The sequence below is a fragment of the Ceratina calcarata genome, unplaced genomic scaffold, assembly GCF_001652005.2.
Source record: "Ceratina calcarata isolate Rehan_Ccalc_2016 unplaced genomic scaffold, ASM165200v1 scaffold569.2, whole genome shotgun sequence".
NCBI classification, from domain to species: Eukaryota; Metazoa; Arthropoda; class Insecta; order Hymenoptera; family Apidae; genus Ceratina; species Ceratina calcarata.
In genome coordinates this window covers 159,796-178,326 of record NW_017176894.1, presented here as the reverse complement: position 1 = coordinate 178,326, position 18,531 = coordinate 159,796, and the positions used below count along the sequence as shown (strand labels likewise).

Genomic DNA, 18,531 nt, shown 5'->3' with positions numbered 1-18,531 from the left:
AATCACCATTAATATTGTTTCGAGTTAACGCTTATTACGATTGAACGACGGTGCTTCCACTTGAATGAGCAATTAGGTTCTATGTTTGTTAGTAGTAGGGATCAAATGTATTATTAGAATATATATTTGTCTGAAATCGAACGAATCTATAGTTCGATACGCTTCCGTAGCAGTATCCTCATTATGAAAAGGAAGTGGAATACAATAGTTATTGAAGTTTTAATTGAAATTTCCGGTTATTAATAGAGAATCAAAGATCGTTAATTAATAGCAGAAATTCTTATAGGATACTACGCTCGTATTGGCGTCACTCGGAGACGAAAGAGGCTTATTCACTGTTTCAGTAGATAAACCTGTCTTTAGTCAGACAAGCACATTATACCGCTTGCGAGCGTCGGCTTACATAATGACTTAAACTACTTGACTACCTGTTTCATCGTCGAGAATTGTATAATCGTAGCTCTTTGTGGATTCTATCGTTCGCGAGAGCAGAGAGAGGATAAAAATAGTAGAACAAGAAATAACATAAAATATTTTTATTTGTTTTAATTACATAACTTATAAAGATTCGACGAGGGAAATTTCTTAATGCACAGTTTCTTTTTTTAAGAATTGTGTGAAGGCGAGTATACCTGAAATGCAAATTGACGATAAAATTGGTAATCAATTGAAATGCTAATTAAGTACTTACGATCGATCCGGTCTCTTTTAAACCGATCCTCGACGAACGACTTGATTAAATTTTCTATCGTTTCCGCGTCTTTGTAATTAAACTTCTTTATGTTCTCGTTGATCGCGAGGTATCTAAAGACTTTGTAAGGTTGAAAACGTCATAATAGATAAAGAACAGAGAAAAGAGCAATGTTCATTAAGTCACGCGGTACCAATCAAAGGATACAGTCCATGGTAGTGAGTGAAGGCGTCGATTGCCCATTCTAAAAGCAAGTTTAATCGCGGTCTTTCAGGCGTGCCATTGATTAATTCCCTCACTGTTTCGTCGTCTAATGAGACATTGCTCCGAGCGTCCTCCAAGTTTATTAAACGATTTCTTAAATCCTAAAGTGGTATTTATTTAAAAATTGTTATCGTGCTATCGAATAATTATGCTAAAAATAGAAAAACCTATTTTTCGTGAAGGATTAGAAGGGATCAGGATTAATTTTATTTACTTGATTTATATTATTGAAAAGCGTTAAAATGTTTAGAAGTAGACCGAGTTCGCTGTCGATCCCCATAAGAATTTTAAAAATCAATCTCTCGTACACTTCGTCGATTTTACAGAGCTCTGCATCAGTGACCCCCTCGCTGCAACAGAATGACATCTGACGGTAGGTCAAGCGAAATTCCGTCCTCGGTGACTCGGATTTATGCATCTAGTTTCTCCTCTTAATGTTCGACGTGCAGAGAGTTCGTGAAAAAAAGTAGAAAGTTGATGTTACCTTATGACGAGGCGGAGTTGTTCCGATTGATTCTTCAAAGCTTGTAGAGGTCGATCAGCTTCCTTGGCCAGTTCCTTCCATTTGCAATCTACTTTCTCTAATTGCGAGAAGTAATTAATCAAACATTTATGCAGCTCTTTTGCCATCGTGCTTGTAGGTTAACTCTTGAACCACACGTATAAATCGTGTTCTGTTTGTACAAAGCAGAGTGCGCTGGTTTGCTTAAATACAAAGTAAAATAAGATTTCAAAGAGAAATCATTGATTTAAGTTATTGTCAGACAAATAATCTCAGTATGACAAAAACGGCTCTCTTTTAATAATTAAAAAATGAAACACGAAGAGTATTCATACTGTTTCTTTCATCACGTTATTCCAATATCTTTAGAAACTTTATTTTCGAGAGCAGTTTCACAGGTATAAAGTACACAATATGAATTACAAAGATGAAAGGGTAATATGGAGTGCTTCTGTAGACTTTATAGTAATATCGGAGCGAGTACATTGGCAGTATTGACTTTTTCTACGGACAAGAACTGGTGCTTTGCAACATAGAATGATCGTTGACTATTGACTTTTACTATTTATGTGAAGAATACTTCACATCAATTACCTGCGTTATTGATAATAACGAGTTGGGACTTCATTTAAGAAGCTTTCAGTTCTCCAATTCTCAGGAGAGGCAAAATTTGCATCGAAACAGAAGTGCAAAATAGCTGTGAAATTTAACGTCCGGTCAAGAGAACTTATACGACTTTTAAACGAAAAGAACTAAAGACGTTTTCCATTATTTTTATATACAAGGCTTTTCATCTTCTTCCTTGACTAGTTACTGTTTAAGTATTAATATCCTTTCTATAGAACGAGAAGCTTACAGCCACGTAATCGAACAAATGTTTTTTTCGGTCAAGGAGAACAGCAACAAAGTTAAAGATGTTTGTTCTATCATAGATTCTTTTGCATTATGTTCAGTTAATATTGATCTCCGTGAACACGCGAGTCCATAAGACGTAACAGATATTTATAAATATGTTTACTGGTGAAAATGAGAAGATGACGGGATGAAGACGTTGCGTGAAATGATTCCACGCATTTCTGGTTACTGTAAAAGCTGTGAAACGCGTTCGCGGGATCGATTCAAAACGAGACACCTCGTATAATCGGGCCTAGCTCCGCTTCCTCGTGCCACTTCGCTCTTACGGGTATGATACGTCGGAAACGGCCGAAGGAACTTTCGACTAGACGGCACGGTGCGCACGCAGTCGACGGACGGTATCCCCGGCGGTCTCGGTGGGGTCCGGTAACTGTTGAGTCGGGAGAACGTTTGGCCGTTTCGTGAGCCGACTGCAAGCACAGTAGATCATCGACCGACAACCCTTTCGTGCGCAATCATGTCTCGCTGCGATTGATCCGGTAGCTCCCCCATTTTTTTTTTGTTCCTCGTCGTTTTTTTTCAACTCCCGGCTCGTACGTAATTAGAAACAGTAGTAAGTACACAGTGCCAGGGAGAGATCGAATCGCCGTAACGTTTCGCAGCTGCCGATACGTATCGACGTTTCGCGGCCAGCAGTGTGTGTGACACATACGACACGCGATTGTCGCCCCGTTTCAACCCTCGGCCGTACGTCTCTTTATTTTCGACCTCTTCGTCCTTCTCACGCGCTCCGTTCGTTCACGCTGCGAGGAAATATGGATGAGACCAACGGGAAGATGCAGAACAAGCACGAGGACGTGGACGCTGCATCCCTCGGCGCTGACATCCTGAACCCCTTCGTGCATCGTCTCGAGCTCGACACAACCTACGACAAGCTCAAGGTCAGTAGCTCCAGGAATGCAACCGGAAGAAATGATTTTTCTGAGATCGATGTTCACGCGGTCCACCCAAATACGGTCTACGGGCGGGGCGGGGAGTTTTGATCGCTGCAACAACTTTCCGCTGGTTCTCGACGACCCGTGCCACATGCGCATACACAGACCCTCTTCCGGGTCTATCTATACGGATGAACTTGATCGCATTGTCTGATCGTAAAAATAGAACGAATTTTTGCCGGTGAACTTTCTTTGTGCAGCACATATTCGTGACCGTCCGACCTCATGCGGCTTTCTTTTATTCGGGCCACGAGCGGGGGTTGCTATCATCGTGGACAGTTACGTAAAGTTCGGACCGCTCGCTGCTGCGACGCAAAGATTAGTTTTCGATCTGGAAACCGCCGATGAAAATCCATTGACACTCTCTATTGTGCTGTGAACATAAGAAACTAACACAGTCTACGTAAAAGGTTTCGACATTCGTAATTCAATTTATTATTATCATCACTTCCTGTCTACGTCGAAGACCTGCATATACCACGAAATTCGAATTTACGAAATTGTTTGAACAATTACGTAGCGCCGATACGTAGCGCAGTAAATGTTTTGGTTTTCTCACGGTTCAAACCATCTGGATCAATACATTTTTTGATGAAAACTGTCGCTGTAAAATTGAAAATTCTACAGAAACAAAATTCTGCAGTCAGTGGGGAGATTATAAAAAACATTTGATCATCGGCTGTAGTCGAGGAGTCTTATAAGTTAATATTGTCATAACATATTTTAGGGACGCTGGTAATACAGTCCGCGAATATGGAACATCCGGTGAATACGTAATTGCGCGTCGTATTCCGATTAAATTCCGCATTCTTAATTAGCCGCATGTGGTACATTTCCATCAATTTACTCTAATTTCACTGTATTAAACAAAATTGAAAAACATTTTCCCGGAAATAATAATTCTGAACTTAAGAATTTCAAGTATTTCTGTAATCAAATTTTATGGAGCGTAAAATAATTTTATTCGACGGACAGTCCACGCGATCATTCGGGCTTGGCGCAATGATAGAACCATTTCTTTTTTTTCACCGAGCTAATTAATATACGTTTTCTATGTAGCAACGGCGGTGCGTGCAGCCGCACAACTTAAAACGCATCACGAAATGCATCCTCTGAATAGGAGAGTCTCGAAAGCGTGCCTGCGTACCGTTTGATGCGCGCATCGCTGCTCCCTCGTCATTGTCGAATCGCACGTATACTGCGCGTTTGTCAGGGATGAAGCGGCTCGGAAAAGATCGCGTCAACTTTTTATCCTAGTTCGTTTCAATCCTGTTTCCTCTCCGCTTTTCAAACCGTATTCAACATTAGGATTCCACAGGGCATTTCAAGATCGTTCCGTGACACTGGAAAGCGCGTTTCGGATTTGCTTCTTATGTAACTTAAAATCGAAGGGGCAACGTTTTTACGTATCAAGTATTAACTAAAATCATTGACCATTCATATATTTTCCTTTAGATGTTTGTCTAACGTGTGTCATATATTTAAAACGAAGAGTATAGAAGCTAAAAATTTTTTGCTCGTTCGTATTCAGGTACCGTTTTGATGCACGTGTTAAGTAAAATTGCAACACGCATATGACTCAATCATAAATCGCATGCCGCACTTCTTGCGGTGAACGCATTTGTTGCTCGAGTGTAATAATAAAAAGAGGTTCGACTGATGACCAGACCAACTGTACGCGCGTTACCGGAGATAGAATTTCCTTCCACGCTCGGAAACTGTACAGATTGCACAATAATAATCGTAAAAATGAATATTCAGAGGAGAATCTAAACGCATTATCGTATTTTATGTAATGTTCTAGCTATAAGAAAAACTTCCTATTATTACGTTCCTAGTACAATGTATTAGCTCACGTTTCATAATATCATTGAATCTATACGTATATGTATGTATGTATATATGATGAACGTGGATCGGAGTACATGATTTTTATGTAATGCTATTAAATGGATCATGTTCTGTTATCACTTCTAATGAATTTGCTCAACTTCACTTTCGAGTTTCGTCTAAGGAGTATTAATTCAACTTAGAGTATTTCTTGGCATCGTTAAACGACAGATCATGCGTACCTGCGAGCCAGACTTTCTCCGTTTGAACTGAACATACCGGATCTGGTGCAACTCGAGGTAACGAGTCATAAAGAAATTGCAAAATACAAATTTCAATTTTTATATAAACACGTGACCAGTCATTGATCTTTCTGTGATCACTGCAGTGGTATTATATAACGTATTTTAAAGAACAATTATGGAACTTGAAAGTACGAAAAGATGATGTTGCAATGGAAATTTAAAGTGCTTTACATCGTTAAAAATGAACAAGTTCGTAATACCGAGTAATATTAGCGTTCATTCATTGGAGAATTTAGACTATACGTTTGTAATATATTTATTGTCAATGATTTTTATTCGAAGATTATTCAGTGAATTTCTTGAAGTAACGAACTGCTGAGACGACGCGTACTTATCTAACGCCTATTGAATTTCGAAGCCTTCTAAACCATCCCTTTGTGTGGCACGGAAATCTGTTTAACTATTACGAGAAGATCTGACGGTGACACGTTAAATCGCGTTCATCGTGTACTTACAGTCACTTCATTTAAAAAATAAATCTGCACGCATAAAGAGGATATTTCAACGTAATTACTTTTACCTCACACCTCGTTCAATTTCCCTCGCGAGGGACACTTTTCTGTTTAAGAAAAAAAAAAGGAAAGTCGACTTTTGTACGAATGAAAGGACCGGGCGTATAAAAGTCGTATTATCGCGTAAACGCATTGACAAATTTTCGTACAAAAAACCGAGCAGTGCCGCGACCTAAAGAAAATGAGCGATGTGGAACGACTAGAAAAACAATCCTCGTCAATTTTCACTGGGAGAAGAGCAAGTCTTTCGCCGACACGCAATGTGGGTCATAAGTACATACGTAGAAAACGTACTCCGCGGAGAACGTATTCTTTACATGGAAAAAAGAAAAAAGAATGGGCTTCGATTTTTTTCCCTCTGTCTCATGAAAATTATGTGAAAGGATGCTCTGATACAAAAATTCTACGTCTCATTTTACGTGTTAATTCACCGTGATGTAAAGAAATATAGAAAAAAAAAATTTCGTATGCACGTAGCTTGGTAGCCGAGATATAAAAAGCTCGTTGTCAATACACGTACACTTCGAAATTCTCGCGTTTAAATCACGTGTCTCGCCCTCCTTCACCCTTGTGCTGAAGAGCCTTGACACAATTTTTGTCCGTCAGCCCAAATACCTACATAGGTCGCTGCCGAGTTCATTAATGCACATAATATTGTACACGCGACAAATTAAATTCGTGACTCGTTCACGGATCTACCGTCTCTTTAACACGCGAGCACTGATGCTCAATGAAACGGCCTTCTAAATCTTGTAGAAGGCGACATTGAAAAGTTCATTGAAAGTACGCGAACGAAAGCTTACGTACGCACTCGCTCTCCTCGAATACTAATAGTTGTTTTAATAAACGCAGCGATCAGTCTGCATATCACTCGGTTCAAACCGAATTCTCATCCTTCAACGAGTGTTCGTTTAAACTTTAAATCGTTTAAAATGACGCGCCCTTCATTTAGTACCTCATTTAAAAATATCTTTAAGTTTTTACCAGTTGAAAGACGAAACCGGTGCACCTGAAAAAATATTTGCCCAAGGTTTCGCATAAGTTGACTTTCCAGAATTCGAATTCCGTTCCGAGATACTGAATAAAAAATGAACAGTATTATCAAGAGTTTGCTGATTAACCGACTGGCTGATAATCTCAATTCTTAACTGGCCGATCGGTGAATTACTTTTAAGAAAATAATATCCAGATTTGTAGTTTGTATATCGAGGTGCACTGCGATCAAAGCAACTACAAGTTTACTTTCTCCAATAACATCGACTTTTACTCTACACTCTCATTGGCTTTATGAGAAGAAAATATTGAATGAGCCACTTGTCGAAAATTATACCTTTGGTTAATAATTTTTAGTCTTAAAAATTCATGATTTTGTTCTCTTGAAAATGTTACAAGTTTTCAAGTAGAAAGGGGGACGAGGAAACTGGCAGGTGCTACATTTATTACTTGAACAATTTTACCATTGCATTTTTAATTTTACACATCCGCGTAAATACCTGAAAGACGTAAAACACATTACTAAATTATGAGACATTCTCAAATAACATTTCTAACATCCTAAGAACAGTATTTCTATTTTCTACAAAAAAATTCGAGGCTTCTTGCGATGAACATTAGATTAGAAATGAATGTGTGGAGCATAGTTTACCAAAATAGTCCGCGCGGGAATAGAACTTTCTTCTAGACTAGAAAAAGAATAAGGTTCATTTCTTATGTTAGTTATTCGTAGTATCGAAAGGATTACTCGGTCGTGGCCTCGATCTTGAACGACAGCTGTGTGCGTGTTATGTAAATACGCGTCCGTGTGGTCAGTGTATGTGTACGAAATAAAGTTAACAGGTGATGGAGTCTAACGGAACGTCCGAACGGTACTCGTTTCTCTTTTTTCCCAGCAAGCGTTCACTTCTACGCTTCTGCATCCCGCTCCTTTCCTCTTCGCCTGACGTCCCGGCTAATCAGCATCCTAAATCCTCTCCCATCCCTGTAACCTTGGCCCATTGAAGAAAAAAGTAGGTGCTGACCGAGAACGAACAGCTCATCCGGTGAAATCGAATTTTTACACCTCTCATCAACTCTTTTTGTCTCCAAACATTTGTTCTCTATAAGTGATTTTTATTCTATTTTTTATCATTCTCTATTTAGAATTGTTCTAGAAAATTTCGTGATTATCTCGAATAGTGTTCATTTAGGTGATCTGATGACTATCTTAAGAATATTTTCGGTCCTAATCAGAAAAAACGAACCCCGACCGTGCAATGTTTATGACCTAAGCCCCCATTAATGAACAGTCATAGATAATTGATTGGTATAATAGTCTCGTTTGATAAACGCGTTATATTAAACATAAGATTCATTTGTGTTATCTGTATTTATAAATAATTCAACAAAAGATAATCGCGTTTAGTATTTAATTACCGGCGCCCGTTGCACGCTCTGCATTTTTTTATACAGATAAGAGTTAATAGTCGTTTCTAACATAGATTGCGCGTACGAGAATGATGATAACAGCTTAGCAAACTGTTGGCCCAAATATTGTGTGGCCTCGCGTATTGTCCGCCGAGCGAGGTGCACATCTTGCTGATCAAGGTTTCGCTGATTCTATCGGCGAAAAACTTCTAGATCCTCCACTCACTTCAAGTCACCAATAACGACAACCAAAAGTGACACGAGCAGGCAGCTTCAGGTAGCCAAGTAAGGAAGTTCCTTCGCTTTGATGTACAATCGAAAAGAAATGTAGACTACAGTTTAGAAAATAACGGGACACGTTTATGTACTTTACTTGAACTGTTTTCATAGAACGTGTATTCTAGTTTCTAAACAGTTATTTTTAGTTACGAGACAACATGTATTTTTTTTACATAATTATTATTTGTCAGGTACTTTGTTATCATAGTCGCAATAATTAAGCTGCAGCCGACGATTACACAATATCACACGGTTACGTTAGCATAATTAGAGATTATTTTAACAAGCTATGGTACGGATATTAAAAATGTAATACAGATATCAGTAGATTTTGATATCCTGCTCGGTCTAGACGTCTAGACATATCTTAAAAATTAAAAGGAATAAAATTATTATCAACTACTGATAAATCGTCTATAATTTATAACACTAAACCTACCAGAGCGGTCAACTGACCACTTACATTGTGCATAGAGATATCGATAGCTAATGGGTGTCGATGACAGCATGGAGAATTCCGAGAATTCGTGACTATTGTTTGAAGCCACGATGTTGGATGTTTATGAAAAAGATTTTGAGGGTCTGGCCACGTAATGGGGAAGGTAACGAGACCTTCTGGTAAAAGGACTGTGAGAAACGGCACTTACCCCAGACTCTTTGGGAAGAACGAATCTATCTGAATATCAGTCCGAATATCTAACATATTATTTAATTATTATATGATAATTATTTTGTGTTTTATTGCCTATGCTAAATTCTGTATTATCTATAATCAACTGGAAAAGAATATAATGTTTATTTAAAAAGCGGTCATTTAATCGCCATCGGTAGAAATAGGTACATATAAAATGTCGGTAGATTTAGTGTTAAAATAAAATGATGACACGTCGCTTGTTTTATAGCGTTCGAACGTCTTCGATAACATTTCGCAGTTCGCTGCTCCTTGTTTCCTGCATCGTACGTTGATAGCCAGTTGGTGAAACGGAAGTGTTTCATGTTTCAGACGGCATTCCTGACTGTGGCTCTACTGCCGTTCAGACTGGCTGCAATTACGGCACTGGTGATCATGGCTTGGCTCTTGGCTTGTCTAGGTCTCCTTGGCTTGTCCGAGGAAGATCTTCGCAAGGCACCTCTGAAAGGGTGGCGACGGTAAGATATGTATATCGGCCCATTATCTTACCCCTTTGTCTCTCGCATCCCCCCTCTGGCTTATGCGTCTCCTTATTCTTCGTCTTCAAAGCTTTTGCCTGTCTAAACTGTCCACAAGCATGAAGCATAATGACTTGCTTGCAGCTATTTTCGCCTTTTCATGTATCAGGAAACAGGAGAAGGTATCGAACAAGCGTAAAAAAAATTCTTTCGAACGTTAAAATTACTATAGAAGGTCTATGGAAAATTGTACGAGTCATTATATTTTGTGCGTTCGTCTCACGTTCTGCGTATCGAATTCCTCTGTATGCTAAATCGCGAATTCCTTCCCACTTCCGCCTGCTTTTGAAAATCGATCGCATTGTCCCTGCTAATTATAGGCACCTACTTTTACTTTTCGTTCCTATCGGTCGTAAATAATCCATACCGCCAGGTTAGTTATCTGCGTTGCATTTATTATGTTCCTTACAACTTTCGTTAACCTTGTGTCGAGAATTAGATTCACGTTCGGCCATCAATGACGATGCGGCAAGGCCAGTTTTAAAGAGTAGAAAAAGTAGGAGTTTGAATAAATGTACAACGTGAATAAGTGACGACTAGGGAAACCATGCATTAATATTAATAGCTTGAATCTTCATCCATATTCGAAATTGCTGTCGCAGAAAATAAACGAAACACTTTAGTAGGACAAGAGGAGGATCTTAAACGGTCAAAGAAATCGTCGTTAATTAAAAACGATTGGTAGGATGCAAAATTTGTATCGCTGGTCTCATGTTTCCCTGTCTGAAAATATAGAAATCTTTTCACAAACCGAATATATTAAACCGTTCGGATGCAGGAAATTCTGAAGTAATCCAAAAAACGGTGTTTGCGAGTATCGAAATGACTAGATCACCGGACATCAGTCGAAGAATTTTATCTCTGACATACCTTGAGACGTGCTGAAGATGATGTCCAGTGGGGAGAGAGCGTGAATGACCGCGGCAAAGAAACGAGTCGAGAGATAGATAGCATAAAAAGAATAAGTAACGGGAGAAAGTATGCGTCAGACAAGTAGTTCGCGTCCGTCTACTCGCGCCGGGCCTCGAATCGATGGAATTTACAATGCTCGCCTGGCTTTCCCGTGTATGATCTTTTCGGTGATCGCCGGGCGACATTTAATCGGCGCGAGTGCTCGCGCGGGTCCGATCGCGTTTAGAACCAGAAACGGCGATCTTAATCTCGGTGATTTTCACCGAACCGGGTTGCTCGCTGAAAAGCCGAACGGATTTCCTAAGAGGCAACGACGGATTGAAAAGTTTTGCTTAGAGAGGTAGAAAGGTTCGGCTCTGCACACTTGCTGGCAGAAGTATAGTCGATCGCTCGCTATTTGGATGAGATGCAAATTCAGTGATTACACTCGAAAGATGAAGTCGGAAATGGATGTTTAAATAGACATATGTGCACCGAGAATTACTAGTGTGCACAATGTCTCTCGATTCTTTATTTTGCAACAGAACTCCCTGCATCTGACATCAAATATATCTAACGAAAAGAATACGTCGAGTAAATATGTACTTTTTGTAACAACTGTATGATGCATTTCGCGTAAATACTAAATATTTGCAGTAAGAGAAAACGTGTGTAGACGGGAAACATGTTTAATTTATCTTCTCTTTTCTAGAATCCGATTTCAAGATTTAATTACTTAAAGTTGAATATTAATTTCTCGTGTTAATAATAAAACTGAGATGTAGGTTTCGTTTGATTTCTGTAACCAAATGTGTGTCACGGAGCTACGGTCAATACTTTCACGCGTAAACATTGTTTAGAATAATAAATACAGACGGTAGATGTTAATGGCAAAATCGTTTGCATGCAAATGTATGCTCGTCGCATCATAACGATTGTCCCATCTGTTTCCACTTCGCACGTCTTGTCTCACGTACTTGGTATTTCTTATTGTTAAATGGAAACGTTAAGCTTTTAATAGATGTAATACGTCTATCGTACATTGATTAGAAATTAGATTAGATTCGTGATGTAAAAATGTTGTATAAAACTTCGCTGACTCAATGTTCTTCGCAAAGTTCAATTCAGAGAAGTGCTCGCCACGGTTTTGTTTATTCATACAATAATCGATAACAATTTCCCGTATCCATGCACATGGTCTTTCCTAGTTGTCGATGAATAATTTAACGACTCAATATCTTCGCGGACTAGTGCTTCGCCTTAAGGGTAGTATCTCACGGTTCACGGCTGTTTCGTATCTAAACAAAAGTAGAATTCTTTGCATCAAACACTATATTATACAAATAATCATTTGAGTCAACTACAATCAGCATAATCATGAAAATTATTTGTTACTGATACTTATATAAACTGTAGATTAAAGAAAAGGCCATCGCAAAAAGTAATTAGCATTTTATTTTAGAGTCTTGCTGTTTTTTTGTATTCCATAACAAATGCCGATATCTTCGCGGACTATTGCTCTTTGCGTCAAACACTATGATTATACAAGTAATCACGTGAGTCAACTACAATCAGTCTAATCATGAAAATTATTTGTCCTTATATAAACTGTAGATTAAAGAAAAGGCCATCGCAAAAAGTAATTAGCATTTTATTTTAGAGTCTTGCTGTTTTTTTGTATTCCATAACAAATGCCGATATCTTCGCGGACTATTGCTCTTTGCGTCAAACACTATGATTATACAAGTAATCACGTGAGTCAACTACAATCAGTCTAATCATGAAAATTATTTGTCCTTATATAAACTGTAGATTAAAGAAAAGGCCATCGCAAAAAGTAATTAGCATTTTATTTTAGTCTTGTTGTTTTGTGTATTCCATAACAAATGTATCGATGTACACCATGAATGTTAAATGTAAAGGCAAAAATCGCATGACGTAGAGTAGTGTTGTAATTCGTACAGTTTGTGACACGGTACAGTTGAAATATATACTTGAGACAAAGATGTAAAAAATAAAACAGAGACATGCGAATTGTGATCTGCTGGATGATGCGAGCGTTGTTCATCTGCGGAGGATTTCATCAGCTGAAGGTGAAGGGTCGTAAAGCGGAGTCGAAGGACGCGCCGGTGTTAGCCCTAGCCCCGCATTCGAGCTTCTTCGACGCGCTCCCGGTCGTGTACCTCGGCGGACCAAGCATCGTTGCCAAAGCGGAGACCGGGAAAATTCCTTTTTTCGGAAGTAGGTCTCCTCCTACTGTTGCTCAACATTTTGTTAAATATCGCTCTGTGTCCCATACGGCAAAAATTTGGAAATTATGTTGGCCAATACACCAATCAAGAACGAATATAATATTGCAATGTGCACATAATTTTAAATCTGAAGACAAATATATAGCTTCAATGTCTGCCAGTCTAACAAGAATATGTATGTGGTGAATGGGAGTACCTATGTTGTTACTAACTTTTGAACAAGGTTCATACCTATGCTATTAACTGACGCTGTTTAACATTCTGGATAAGCGAAGTATTACGATTCTTCAATTAAAAGTTTCAAAGTAACACACTTTTGCTTACCGGTCGCTTCCTGAATTCATTTCGTACTTCTTCCTGTTCTTCCTTCTCTCTCTTCTCTCCAGTCTTCTCTTCTTCCATGTTTTAAAGCAATTACGAAACTCGATACGCTCGGTAATTGACTCGTTTCGGGGAAGAGGAATTTGTCGCAATACATTTATTCATTGAACTTACGAAACCCGGCGCATATTTCGGCCCGTTTACGAGACGGAAAAAAATCCATCAGCGAGGTGTGCGATATACAGAAATTGCGTGGTATGATAAACCCGCGGCCGCGTAAACTTTCTCGCTAACAGTACACCGGCGCGATGTCACGTGGCTCTGAAGCAATGAAGTTTCACTCTTGTGCAAATATAAACCGGTGGCGGAATTTTTCTACCATTGGAACCACGCTACGTAGCCGATAAGAAATTGCCCGTGCCGTTAACTCCGTTAACAACGACGTCCGCGTCTATTCAGAGGCACCGTACTACGCTTACAAAGTTTATATTAAGAAAAGTAAACTCCGCGCGTTCTAAAATTATCAACGCTGAACTTTTCATTTTATTCTATCATTATCTTTAATTAGAGTCGCTTCAGACTCCCCGTTCAGAGATCGAACGCCAATTTGCCAGCGCTACTATTAAGTGCCAATTACTTCAATCGAACCAGCAGCGTCTTGCGACTATCGAACTGGAAAGTTGAATTAATCAACTGTAAAGGGACGCTGCATTCGATGCGCGAACGTCCTAAAGTTTGTCAGGTGTAGAATATCGGAACAACTAAATTTCACCGTCCTGATACTGAGGCAGCCTTTAAGGCCCCGACACACTAGCGATTCGAGGACTGTCCGACGAAGATTTGATCAGGTGGCAATATACGATATCTACGATTCACGTGAAAAATCATAAACGCGATTTAATTCGTGACAGAAGTGGACATCGTATTTTGTCATCGCCGTATCATGCTGGTTCGTGTACGGGGGAACCTTTAACCATGATCGATTGAAACCTGCAGCAAAATAGTGCCCTGGCTGTGTTTTATGGGCCGGCTGACGTACCAAGCTGGAGGAATGAGAATCGTGGTTCGCGGAAGGCAAGCTACGAGGGCGGAGGCGCCGATCCTGGTGGTTGCGCCCCATTCGACCTTCATGGACGGAGGGATCGTCTACATAACCGGGTTTCCTTCGATCATCGTAAGACGGGAATCGGGACTGAACCCGTTCATCGGAAGTATGTGCCAATTACTGAAACGATTACGTACATACCTGCTTCCTATGATTAACCAACCCAGCAAACAATACCCACCGTCTACTAACTCGACGTTCTCTTGCTATACTTCCGTAACGACGATTGTTTGACCAATCGATAATCGTCGAAGAAACTCATCGTTTAGGCATTAATTGCGAGGAATCCCATTCACCACGATACGTGTGACTCTGAGCTTCTTATCAAAACGTGGTATCCATTCAAAAATTGAACACTTCATTACGAGTATAATTAAATAAAACTTGATGACTATTGCTGTTTAACGTAGCGATCGACAAAAGCGTGATCTAAGAGATTTTCATTAATTTATGTGTAATACATCCGCAGAACTTATCAATTATACGCAACCGGTCTATGTTTGGAGGGAAGATCCTAATTCCCGGCAAAATACGATTAAGGAAATTATCGAAAGGGCTACGTCGAAGGAGGACTGGCCACAGGTAAATAAGATTAGAATGTGAACGGATGGTGGCTGTTATCTTGGAACATCTGTCAGGAAAAACTGATTAAACTAATAATTCTCCATGGTAGGTGATGATTTTCCCCGAAGGTACTTGTACAAATCGATCGTGCCTAATTACATTCAAATCAGGTGCATTCTATCCCGGTGTCCCTGTTCAACCTGTCTGCATTAGGTATCCGAATAAATTGGACACCGTCACGTGGACTTGGGAAGGTCCTGGAGCGTAAGCATTTTACTCTAAGGCTTTCGTTTAACTCGACACCTGCTCTCCTTGGTCGAGTCTTCGATCAAAATGCCACTTGACGCAAATTGTATGACTTCAGGTTGAAGTTATTGTGGCTTACGCTAACTCAACTGAATAGCAGTTGCGAAATAGAGTTCCTCCCCGTCTACAAACCGAGCGAAGCCGAGAAAACAGATCCTAAGCTTTACGCGAACAACGTGCGACGACTCATGGCAGAGTGAGTGCATTTCATTAAATGTCGATGATCACCTCGGAGCACTTTAAGGATGTATTGGCTATACAGTCAATCCCAAAAGTTTATGTACATTAGAAAAACTCATTCCCTATAATTAAAAAGAAATCAGACGTCGGAAGAACAATGCTAATAATAAATAGCTACGTGCTAAAAAGTATAGGAGGAAATATCCAATTAAATATTGACGATAGAAGAAAAATTTTTTACATGGAAATTGTAGATCTCGTCGTCCTCTACAAGAAAGGTCATATGCAACTTTTCCGTATGTCCAACGGTTTGGAAGTTATTGGCCAAAAACGAAAATTTGGAAGAAATTGAAGGGGTACCCCTTGGAAAAATCTCGGAAAAATCGAAAATTTTTTTTTGTTGTTTATTATGAGCATCCTTCTTCCGACGTCTGATTTCTTTTTAAAAAATGCGTTTCTAAAGTGCATAAACTTTTGGGATTGACTGTATAGCGAATACATCCTTAAGTGATTCGCGAAGGATAATATTATGGATGAAATCTTTTCCAATTTATCTTTTAGAGCACTTCAAATCCCAGTTTCCGATTACACTTACGATGATTGCCGAATCATTACCAAAGCACACCAGCTACACATACCCCGAGCATCCATTATAGTCGAAGCTCACAAACTGCGAAACAAACTCGGGTACGTCTTTATAAGATCTTAACGTGCAATCAAAATGGACATTAATGCATTTTAGAATAATGTATAATTTCTAATATTCTCAGTTTGGGATCCGCTAAGACAGAGGAGGAATTGGTGCAGAAGAAAACCGAGAGATTTAGCGACGAAGTTGACCTGCACGAGTTCGCGCAGATCCTCAGAATAGACGAGAAAGAGCCTGCTACTCAACAACTCTTCCGAATACACGATAGAGTAAATATTCTTATATCAGTATTAATAGTGATATGCGTGTAAGAATTCTTCTTTTAATACTTTTAAACAATTTCAGGAAGCAACGGGTAAAATTGATTTGGAGGAATATTTATTCACAGTATTAGCGACGAAAAACGCAAACTCGGAATTAGATAAAATTGAAACTGCATTCGAGGTAAGGGCTAATAAAGATATGTGTTGTTTGTTTAATACTTATATTATTTACTCATAATCCACAGGTATGCGGTACTAAAACGTTATCGTGTATCGATAAATTGGAGCTAAGGAAAGCTTTAAAGTTGTCGTTAAACATGTCGGCGGAAGAGTCTGATAAGATTTTTCAAAATTCGAAGATCGATCCCTCCGACACGACAGTGAACTTCGGTAAGTTTCATTCAGACACATTATTTTTATAAGTCGGGGAAAAATGCTGTTTTGCTAATTATTTTTATTTATTTTGAGTAGAATTCGTGCTAGCCGCGCTGGCAGCAAGAGCAGAATACGCTCATATATTCGCCGGTAGTACCGAAACGAGGAAAAAAAATATTTGAGATTATTTCATCCACTCGTTCCAAGCTCATCGAAGATACAGGACTCGCCGTACCTATGACCGGCCGCTTCTCAACCAAACATGCGTCAGTCCCGTATAAAACTGTTGTCATTCTTGCTAATAGTACTACCCTATCAACGAATAGACAGCCATTTTTATTTAGTATTATTATATCGTTGACGAAGCAAGATAAGGTGACCGTCTTCGTGAGAATGAAAGATAAACGGAACGAGGAGATCGATATAATTGTAAAAAGAATTTCGTTACTTGAACGAATCGCTGTATTGGCGTTCATGTACGTTTGTATGAACGGAGTCAATTTTCGTAGGGAACGTTGGGACCCGAAGTTAGAAGAAACCAGAAAGGAGAGAGAAGAATATCTATTTATTAATTTAATTAATTATTCTAATGTTTTAATTTGCCACGAGGTACGTACATAATTACTTTCACTTACGAAGGTTTCAATTTTTATATCGCGCTGTTCTTTGATATGAGATTTCGTATTGCAAACGTGTATTGTTTATAGAAACACAGAGAGAGAGAGAGAGAGAGAGAGAGAGAGAGAAAAGATCTTATTTTTTATTCATCACTCGACTCACACGCATACGAATGTAATTGTGATATATATTTTCTTTTATTTCAAGACATTAAGGAGAAATATTATGCATATGAACTTTCTTTGACACGAATACACATGCTCGTCTCTCCTGCCGTTACTCGCGTTGAATTATGAAACTTTCCTTCTTTCCTTACCCAAAGCGTCATTATTGAAATTCAAAGTCATGTAAATAGTATTACACCAAGAAGGTTTCTTAGACGTAAGCTGACGCAGGTATTACCCTCCGCGTGTAAGCGAATCAAGACGGACGAGTCGTCCGCAGAAAACAGAAAAAAAATTAGTCATAGAATTATCTAGATTGCTCAGGGTCCTACCGATTAAATAAATTCGAAGGCTATCGAATATTTCGCGTGTTCTAACGAAGCGTGTGCGTGGCAAAACTGAGAAATTGGAGTTTCTAATATGTCTAAGGAAACGGAACATGTTTAGGACACTGCATTTAGAATAAATATATTACAAAATTTATTCTTTGCACGGTAATAATACATACCACAGTATTTAATATTTAATAAACATGAGATACATATACACGTGTGTATGTACATCTGTATGTATGCGTATACGAGAATAATGACGATACGTTTTGTTGTGAACAGATACTATGCTGATGAAGCTGAACGGTCGTGTGCATACGCATACACGCACATGTGCATGTATGTTTACATTATATACATATATTGTATGCCAATATATATGTATATAAGGGAGAATACGTAATTGTATATACTATATATAGATACAATAAAATATTCTTACAAGATATCGTCTATTTTAACTAAATTTGATTAATTTTGTTATTCCGCTTAATGTGAGAAGAACAGTATCATCGATTAGATTTAAGTACAAATATACACACATGTTAAATGTAACAGATCTATCGTATTACAAAAAATTATTGGACGTGACACAAAATAAAGACTGCTTTTCTTCGTAATATCAAATGTTGATACAAAATCAAATTGTCCATGAAAGGCATTCAA

At 38.8% G+C, this 18,531-nt stretch overlaps 2 protein-coding genes across 6 annotated transcripts; one reads left to right on the top strand and one right to left on the bottom strand.

The window, feature by feature from the left end:
• Positions 1–521: 521 nt before the first annotated feature.
• LOC108629420 (uncharacterized) lies at positions 522–2,492 on the bottom strand. Its single transcript, XM_018032068.2, has 5 exons — positions 1,440–2,492; positions 1,170–1,305; positions 899–1,056; positions 692–804; positions 522–632 (listed from the first exon to the last, which is right to left on the bottom strand). Exons 1-5 carry the CDS (start codon positions 1,583–1,585, stop codon positions 586–588), a joined length of 600 nt encoding a protein of 199 aa, XP_017887557.1. The 5' UTR covers positions 1,586–2,492; the 3' UTR covers positions 522–585.
• A 275-nt stretch (positions 2,493–2,767) lies between these two features.
• Positions 2,768–18,485, top strand: LPCAT (lysophosphatidylcholine acyltransferase). 5 transcript variants are annotated; one of them, XR_003389709.1, is made up of 12 exons: positions 2,773–3,253; positions 9,640–9,785; positions 12,760–12,977; positions 14,884–14,996; positions 15,088–15,242; positions 15,343–15,480; positions 16,026–16,151; positions 16,235–16,382; positions 16,459–16,557; positions 16,622–16,766; positions 16,848–17,180; positions 17,261–18,485. XR_003389709.1 is itself a non-coding variant. In XM_026817301.1 (11 exons), exons 1-11 carry the CDS (start codon positions 3,128–3,130, stop codon positions 16,931–16,933), a joined length of 1,497 nt encoding a protein of 498 aa, XP_026673102.1. In that variant the 5' UTR covers positions 2,768–3,127; the 3' UTR covers positions 16,934–18,485. The 5 variants fall into 5 exon arrangements, 4 of the variants coding, with proteins under 4 accessions (XP_026673102.1, XP_017887578.1, XP_017887577.1 ...); XM_026817301.1 differs by lacking the exon at positions 12,760–12,977 and adding an exon at positions 14,306–14,520 and having other exon boundaries at positions 2,768–3,253; positions 16,848–18,485; XM_018032089.2 differs by lacking the exon at positions 16,848–17,180 and having other exon boundaries at positions 2,770–3,253.
• The last annotated feature ends 46 nt before the right edge of the window (positions 18,486–18,531 follow it).

What these genes read in the sequence shown, in the direction of transcription:
- LPCAT (XM_018032088.2), top strand. Translation starts at nt 3,128, where the DNA reads ATGGATGAGACCAACGGGAAGATGCAGAACAAGCACGAGGACGTGGAC. An exon ending in GTGCGACGACTCATGGCAGA is followed by an intron (nt 15,481 to 16,025) that starts GTGAGTGCATTT and finishes TTTATCTTTTAG; the next exon opens with AGCACTTCAAATCCCAGTTT. An exon ending in AAATTGAAACTGCATTCGAG is followed by an intron (nt 16,558 to 16,621) that starts GTAAGGGCTAAT and finishes CATAATCCACAG; the next exon opens with GTATGCGGTACTAAAACGTT.
- LOC108629420 (XM_018032068.2), bottom strand. Translation starts at nt 1,585, where the DNA reads ATGGCAAAAGAGCTGCATAAATGTTTGATTAATTACTTCTCGCAATTA. An exon ending in CAACTCCGCCTCGTCATAAG is followed by an intron (nt 1,306 to 1,439) that starts GTAACATCAACT and finishes ATTCTGTTGCAG; the next exon opens with CGAGGGGGTCACTGATGCAG. An exon ending in TTTTCAATAATATAAATCAA is followed by an intron (nt 1,057 to 1,169) that starts GTAAATAAAATT and finishes ATACCACTTTAG; the next exon opens with GATTTAAGAAATCGTTTAAT.